The sequence below is a fragment of the Fukomys damarensis genome, unplaced genomic scaffold, assembly GCF_012274545.1.
Source record: "Fukomys damarensis isolate Sample0158 unplaced genomic scaffold, DMR_v1.0_HiC HiC_scaffold_27, whole genome shotgun sequence".
In the NCBI taxonomy this organism is placed as follows: domain Eukaryota; kingdom Metazoa; phylum Chordata; class Mammalia; order Rodentia; family Bathyergidae; genus Fukomys; species Fukomys damarensis.
The window spans coordinates 47722371-47731053 of NW_022900939.1; the positions used below are offsets into that span (position 1 = coordinate 47722371).

Genomic DNA, 8683 nt, shown 5'->3' on the forward strand with positions numbered 1-8683 from the left:
AGCGGAAGCGGGCCGCGCCTGGGGTTGCCGCGGCTCGGGAAACTGTTTTTCCTTGTTAAATGGTGCAATAACTGGAGTTTGAAAACAGTTTGTTATTGTATTCAAGTGAACATGCATTACTTTGAAACTAAAAAGAACATCTCAAAAAGGTGACTTTTCTCTAATTGCTAGTATTATTTGAAGGTGTTGAATAAATATTTGGTTTAGAGACAACATTGATTTTTTTTTTTTTAATCAGTCACTTTCTAGACGCTCACATTAGGCCAACATGAATGCCAAGATAAAATTAGCCATTTCTCACAGATTCACTTACATTTTCTATGACCTTTGTTGTGGTTTACCAGGCGTCAAATTCCATCAAATTGATGAAAATGTACTGCTGCAATTCCAACCTATGTTGTCAAACGTTAGACAAATTTTTGTAATCATCTGAATATTCTGTTGACTTTTGTCTGTTACTGGAAACCAGGCCTCCACGTAAATGGCCTTCCCTGTTGTTTTATCTAGTTTGTTTCCTAAGGACAAATAACGTTTTTGGAGTTGACAGAGACCTTCAACCCTGTCTGGTTCAGCTCTTCAGTAAATGGCTGAGGTACTCCTTGCTCTGAAATTCCTTCTTTTTCCTTAAAGCCTATCAGTGAGCTATAATCTTTTGAGTAATTAATGGCGTGTCCGTCCACATCAGCACATCTGGTACTATATTAATTGGGAAATCTACTAAGGAGATCTTACTTCCTGTTGTTTTAGTAAATATTTACTGAGCACTTCTCATGTGCCACTTATTTCATCAGTCATTATTTATTGAGCATTTAATAGCATTGAACATTTGTCTACTTTTTACTGCCACGCACGCACTGTCCTGGGAACATCACTGATGTGCATTCGCTCTATCAGTGGAGCACCCTGACGTACACATGACCTCTCCCCAACATGCAGGGGAAGCCTGTTAGGCCAGAGGCTAGGTAATCTGTCTGAGATCACCCGGTTATTGAAAAGACGAGCCGAGATGCAGGTTCAGATGGTCTCGCACTCAAATCCACATTGCACAGCATAGACGGTTATGCTGTATGCCCGGGGTGGAACTGGGAGGCACTTTGGGAGCTCAGAGTCTAGGGGAAGGGAGGACACTTTTGACGTAATCACACCGTAGGAAGAATTTGGTCCTGCTCAAAGAGAGGTGACTTTGTCCCAGTTCCTGAGGGGTAAACTATAAGTCTAAGTGGCCTTAGAATTTCCAGAAGTGACAGAAGTGCCACTGTCCATCGTGGTAAGCCCTAGAGCCTCACCTGACGGTTTGGGCCAATACAGTAACTCACTCTGGGGCTTTCCACACGAAAAGCTCACGGGTAGAGGCTGCCCACAGCCATCAGTGCAGAAAGACCCACCATCCCATTTAGGGGCCCATTGCAAACGTGGGTGGGTGGCCGTCAGTCAGCAATCCTGCTTGTAGTGCGGCTCCCAGCAAACCTTGAGATCCCAGAACTCCAGCCCAGCCTCCTGGCGGGACAGTGCAGCAGGTCATTAGATGTATAGGACATACAAATTCTGAATTTGAAGAGCTGAAAAGCCCAAACTAGATTGTAAAGAGAAAAAGGGAATTTGGCATGGAGTGAGAATAATTTAAGAATAATTACTATTTTTTGCTATGAAAGTACAGGTTCATTACATCCATCTTGTCCCTTTGATCCATTTATCTCTGGTTCCTTTCATGTGTTTTGTTTTACATAAATGGAGTGTGTACACAGCCTTGTTATGGCTCTTCTTTCCAATTAAAACTCTAAAGTGAGTATTTTGCCTATTTTATTAAATCTTCTTGGAAAATACGATTTGCTTTTTGGTCTTTTTTGGAGACAGTGTCTTCCTGCAGGCCAGGCTGGCCTCAAACGTGCAGTGACCCCGAGTGCTGGGAAAATAGGATTTTTTGAGGTATAATTAACATGGAATCTTCTCAGCTGAAGTCTGAGCAGGAAGTGCGTAAAAGGGATGAGTTTGACACCACTAACCATAGGTTAGTGTGTACTCCACCGAGACACAGAGCAAAGGCACAGGCAGGGTGCCCACCTGTAACCACAGCTACTGGGGAGGCTGAGGCTAGAGGGTCCTAAGCCCAGAGCCCGGTCTGGGCAACACAGTGAGACAACAACAGCAACAAAAAGAAACCAAAGACAAAACAACAGCCTTGTAAGAAAATGTCTGGATCTACCTCAGAGGCATACAGATTAGTGCTTTATTTACCTCCTCTAGAACTGCACATAAATAGATGTAAACAGTTTTTTGTCCTTTTTTTGGCTTTTGCTCTGCATAATATTTTAAGATTCATTCACGTAGTTGTATGTATGAATAATCAGTCCTTCTGTTGCTGACTAGTATTCCATTACTCCACAATTAATCATACTCTGCAATGAATGTATCTACACACCTATTGGTGGCTTATTTTCTAGCTATCATTTTTTGGGGGGCTACTGGGGATCAAACTTGGGTCCTTGGGCTTGCAAGGCAGGCCACCGAACCGCTGAGCTAAATCCCCAGCCCTAGAAGGACTTTTTAAAGTTACACCCCAATTAGCAATTTAAGAAATCAGACATCTCGCTGCACCATCAGTAACAGGTTCAATAGTTAATGACAATCTTCAATTTTTTGTGATAGGTTAAAGTCAGAAGAAAATATTTAATTATTGTAAAATTATACATATTTGTCTTGATCATTTGAATTTCTTTTAGAACTGCCTCTGAACCTTGGGATACGAACATTTTTCTAATTTGTAAGAATGTACATAGTATTTGTAAAGAGCTTACAAGGATGCCAAGTGCCTAACGTGTCAGCTATTATCATGATGATGCCTTTACATATAAGTACTTTAACCTTTTAGTTGTCTTATATTGCAGATATTTCACTGAGTGATTATCTTTTAATTTTTTTGACATTTTAAAAGTATACACAAAAAGGTAGGTATGGTGGTGCATGGTTACAACCATCAACTCAGTAATTAAACTTAAAAAAACAACAACAACAAAAAACCAAAAATAAGAATACACTTAAATAAGATGCGACTCAAGACTTCCAGTTCTCCAAAAGCAAACCTAGGGGGCAATGAGGTGGTATAATTTGAAAGCCACCCACCTGGACTTTCTGAAGTGGTAACAGCAGAAGTAACAAAGCAGATGAATGAAGCTCTAGAAAAAAATAAAATCAGAAATAATCTCTCAGATAACTACAGAGATGATGATCACAATGTAAGACATGGTTAGTGACTCTAGAGCAGATACACATTAAAAAAAAAAAAGAGGAGCTTAGCAAAATGATGTAAACCAGGAATACTTGACATAGGAAAGAAATGGAATCCATTAATCAGATTCAAACAGACATCCAGGATTAAAAATACCATTGAAAGTATATACAGCAGAATGAGCCACTGTGAGGACAGAATATCAGATATAGAAGATAGGATTGTGGTTAGTGATCATGAAAACAAAGATTTCTTAAAAATAGCAAGAGGGCCTGGGATGTAGCCTGCCTTGTAAGTACAAGGTCCCAAGTTCGATCCCTGGATAAAAAAAAAAAAAAAAGCAAGAGACTATGATAAATCAATTAAACTGCTAGATGATGCAAAGAAGAATGACATAAGATTAAGAGTCAATGAAAAAGTAGGAGATAGAGCAAATGACACACACCTGTTCACAGAAGTAATGGTAGAAAACTTTCTAAGCATGGAAAAATAATTTGACATACAGATAAGTGAGGCACATAGAACTCCAATTAACTGCGATTAAAAAAAGAAATCTAGACAGGTGTGGTGGCCCAGGCCCATAATCCCAGCACTCAGGAGCCTGAGGCAGGAGGATTTCCACAAGTTTGAGACCAGCCTGGGATTAGCCTGGGCTACATAGCAAGATCCTATCTAACAAACAAACAAATAAACAAGCAAACAAACAGAAAACTACACTGAGGCATATAATAATCAAGATTCCTGAAATGCAACACAAGAATAGAATATTAAAAGGTGTTAGAGAAAAGAAACAAATCGCTTATAAAGGAAATTCTATCAAAATCACAGCAGACTTCTTAACACAAATGCTCAAGTCAAGGACAGGTTAGAGTGAAATATTTCAAGCCCTAAAAGAAAACAACCTCCAACCCAGATTGATGTGCCCTGCAGAACTATCTTTCAGAATTGTTGAGGAAGTAAGATACTTCCACAACAAACAACACCTGAAGAAATTCATGACCATCAAACCAGCACTCCAAAAGGTTCTGAAGGACATTCTAGAAACAGGTAATGAGGACTACAACTCCATGAACCCCAACAGAATGAGTCCACCAGGCAAGGCAAGTAACTAAACAGAGGGGGAAAATAAAGGGAACCAACATCAGGAAAATAACATGACAAGGATAAGTCAATAACATGACAAGGATAAGTCAATACATATCAGTTATAACCATCAATGTAAATGGTCTCAATTCACCAATCAAAACAAATAGACTGGTAGACTGGATCAAGAAATTTTCAGTGGGCAAGTGGCTGAGTGCTGGCAGCTCACCCTACTCCAACCCTGTGAGAGCTTGTGGCCACTCTTGATTTATGGAATTGTTTTTTTAATTAAGTGGTACTGACAAAGGAATACAGCCCTAAAATATATACTTCTTTTGAAATCTAATCTTGAAAGGAGGCATCAGTCAGTCTGCTTTGGTTTCATGCTCAAATGTTACATTTTGAATTACAAAAAATGAAGCAAAAGTTCTAACCTGTATCATTTGTAAAATATTCATATCTGTTTCAAATTTTTCTCCCAGTTCACTTCTCAGGCGTTCAACTGCATCGATTTCCTGCTCATCTTCCTCGCTCATCTTTTGTAAACGCTTCAAGTATGTTCTCAATGTCGTCCTCATCCTCGTCAGGCTCTTCCTCATCATTGTCTCTAACACCAAGCTGAGAAAGAAAACATTTCCTTTCACTACACACACAGAATACGTGCCAGATGACACTGGTAACAGATCAGCAGCAACATTTCGTAACAACTTGATATTGGTCCGTATCCGGTAATAACAGTCATCTGGTAACAGTGAAGTTTTAATATCTGGCATTCAAGACTCCGATACCACAGCAGCCCCATATGTAACTAAACAAAGTATTAAATGCTATTAAATGTGTATGGTTGTCAGAATGCTACCTGTTTTTGAAAGTCTTCAGAAACCACTTATCATGAAGCTCAAAGAGTATAAAAAACATATTAGGTATATTAACTGGGATGAGATCAGCTCCTTTATCTGTAAAATAGGAGTAATAAAAGTGAGGTAGCTTACAAGAGTTGGGGGAACATTGATTTACATAATACATGGGAAGCAAAATCCAGTTTGATAGCATGTGTCTGTAATTCCAGCACTTGGGAGACTGAGGCAGGAGGATTGCAGGCTCAAGTTTAAGTCTAGCCTGGACAATTTAGTGACTTAGTGACACTGAGAATCGGTCTCAAAATAAAAAATAAAAAAGGTCTGGGTGTATAGCTCAGTGGCAGAGTGTTCCTGGATTCAGTCCACACTACCAGAACACACACACACACACACACACACACACACACACACACACACACACACAGCTCCTAGAAAAGTCTGTGGAACATGATGCACTATTATAGTCACTTGGCATAAAGCACTATACTGATAATGTCACTGCCCTGACCTTTTAGGAGACTACAGCCCATCTGAGAAACAGGTTTATTTCCTGAATGATTCTTAAAGACCATGGCCAGAATTTAGTACTAAGTTGTGTGCATAGATTTTTAAATGCTATTGTTCCTTTTGCACACACAAAAAGCAGTTTATTATATGTCTCCTCCTGCCCTATTCTCCCTGCAGTAGTCCTTGGCCTATTTGGAGCTTGCCCTCCGATCAGAAATTTGAAAGTTTTTTTGAATTTGGAGTTATCCTGGCATCTCTCTCTCTCTCTGTCTCACCTTCTGTTTATCAAAGGGCTCCAGTCTTAAATAATGATCAACATTCTCTCTTTTCCAGCCCCTCTCCACTGTTTCCCTCCTCGCTTCCTCTTTCCTGATACTCCTGCGTGATCTGGTTTGTTCCTTTAACAGGTGCCTGGAGCTTGGGTTGGGCCTTGTGGGTGCAGGAGAAGGATGGGCACCGGGTGCTCCTCTCTCCAAAGGGAGCTTAGCTATAGGACACTGTTTCTCACTCCTGGCTCTCTCGGAGAAATCCGAAACATTTGGTCCTCTTACTACTTTTTATATTTTTAAGAATCGGTCTCAAAATAAAAAATAAAAAAGGTCTGGGTGTATAGCTCAGTGGCAGAGTGTTCCTGGATTCAGTCCACACTACCAGAACACACACACACACACACACACACACACACACACACACACACACACACAGCTCCTAGAAAAGTCTGTGGAACATGATGCACTATTATAGTCACTTGGCATAAAGCACTATACTGATAATGTCACTGCCCTGACCTTTTAGGAGACTACAGCCCATCTGAGAAACAGGTTTATTTCCTGAATGATTCTTAAAGACCATGGCCAGAATTTAGTACTAAGTTGTGTGCATAGATTTTTAAATGCTATTGTTCCTTTTGCACACACAAAAAGCAGTTTATTATATGTCTCCTCCTGCCCTATTCTCCCTGCAGTAGTCCTTGGCCTATTTGGAGCTTGCCCTCCGATCAGAAATTTGAAAGTTTTTTTGAATTTGGAGTTATCCTGGCATCTCTCTCTCTCTCTGTCTCACCTTCTGTTTATCAAAGGGCTCCAGTCTTAAATAATGATCAACATTCTCTCTTTTCCAGCCCCTCTCCACTGTTTCCCTCCTCGCTTCCTCTTTCCTGATACTCCTGCGTGATCTGGTTTGTTCCTTTAACAGGTGCCTGGAGCTTGGGTTGGGCCTTGTGGGTGCAGGAGAAGGATGGGCACCGGGTGCTCCTCTCTCCAAAGGGAGCTTAGCTATAGGACACTGTTTCTCACTCCTGGCTCTCTCGGAGAAATCCGAAACATTTGGTCCTCTTACTACTTTTTATTTTTCCTTTTCTTATATTTTCACAATTGTTAAATCGAGATTTGGTTCTTTAAGGATCAATGGAGGTATGTAGGATGTGTCCACACTATAAGCTGGAGACATCTTGGTTCCAGACAAACTGGCGCTCACTTTTCTGGCTTGGATTAGTGGCTCTTGTAACTTTTCTTTTTTAATGGAAAAAAATCTTAAAAAATTAATTTTTACTATAGGGAAGTCAGGTGATATAGCATCATGTAAGGTAAAAAGTGAGTCTCCCTTACACTCCTATCTCTATTTTTGTTCTCATCCCTGGAAATAATAGGTTAATAATATAGATAGAATCCTTTTAGATGTTTTCCCATATATATCTAGTTGTATTTTATGTTAAATATAAAGAGGATCATTTCATTTTCTACAACTTGCCTTTAAAAACTTAGCAATATAGTTAAATTTTTCTCTATCACAATTTACATATTATTATAATTTTTGGTACAGGGGATCAAGGCAAGGCAAGACAAGCACTGGAACCACTGAGCTAAATCCCTGGCCCTTACATGTTACTTTTAACAGCCATATAAAATTTCATAGTATTGGCTTACTTAAACATTCTTCAATCTTAAATTTTTTTTCTCTCTGTAGAAATAAGTTTCAAAAGTAACACAAAGAAGGGAAGGCAGCCATTTTTTTGACCCTTGTGATACTCGGTTCCTTTCTTGCTAGCGCTGATGAGGATTTTATCTGACTTAACACATTGCTCTTCTTCTCTTCTCCCTATTCCTGTTTTAGTAATACTTTTCTTCTTGATTTTTCAGTTGAGAGCCTATAACTTTAAGTACCATCCCCAAATCTGTTTCTTCAGTTATCACCTTTAGACATACGTCTGGATTTTCCACAATTCAAGAGGATGCCTTTTTTTGTCCTTCTATTTCTCTCTCTCTCTCCCCACTTCAGTTTCCAAATGTTTAGTTGCCACATTATGTTTGCATTTCTTTACTGTAGTTCAATATTTAGTGCTTCAAGACAGGCACGGCGGTGCGTGCCTGTAATCTCAGTACTTATGAGGCTGAGACAGGAGGCTCTCCATGAGTTTGAGGCCAGCCTGGACCACAAACCAAATTTGGTTGATTCTGAAATGAAATCCAATACCCAGTAAATGCTAATTTTAATTGTGTCACCCTTATTTGTCACAGCTGCAGACCATGACACTGGGTATGTGATCCCATACCAAAAACCACAGACCATTCTAAGAATGGTCTAAGACTGTTTCTAGTACTAAAATCAAACATTATTTTTCTCCCTATTCGAAAGCATGCCACATTTCTGTTTGCCCCATCTTCAGGTAATGCTTTTTTTGTCTCTCCACTCATGTGCCTATTTATAATGTTTTGTTTTTTGTCGTTGTTTGGTTTGTTTTATAAGTAGAAGAAACATTACTTATCATATTGATTGGCTATGTTTTTCCAAGAGAAAATGTGAAAGGCTAATTTTCAAACATTGTAAGCTTCTGAAAATATTTCTATTTCACCCTGACACATTATGACCAGTTTGTCTGAGCCGAGAATTCCAGGTTGAAAATCATTGTGATTGAGGGCTTTGAAGGTATTGTCTTTGTTGCCTATTGTTCAGTATTGTGAATGAGACCTCTGACACAAATCTTATTCAAATGTTTCTTCTTTTTTTT

At 39.4% G+C, this 8683-nt stretch overlaps 1 protein-coding gene across 4 annotated transcripts in view; it reads right to left on the reverse strand.

Annotated features, from left to right (window-relative positions):
* Positions 1–8683, reverse strand: part of Bend6 (BEN domain containing 6) — a 36210-nt gene that overhangs the window by 19925 nt on the left and 7602 nt on the right. For 3 of the 4 annotated variants that reach the window (XR_004514561.1, XM_033756743.1, XM_010617891.2), the window contains exon 1: positions 4744–5104. Coding sequence is in view for 3 of the 4 variants with exons in the window: in XM_033756743.1 (XP_033612634.1) it covers positions 4744–5082 (339 nt within the window). In the remaining variant the exon portion in view is untranslated. Of the gene's footprint in view, positions 1–4743; positions 5105–8683 lie in introns of those variants that run through there. The other variant, XM_010617895.3, reaches the window with a different exon arrangement.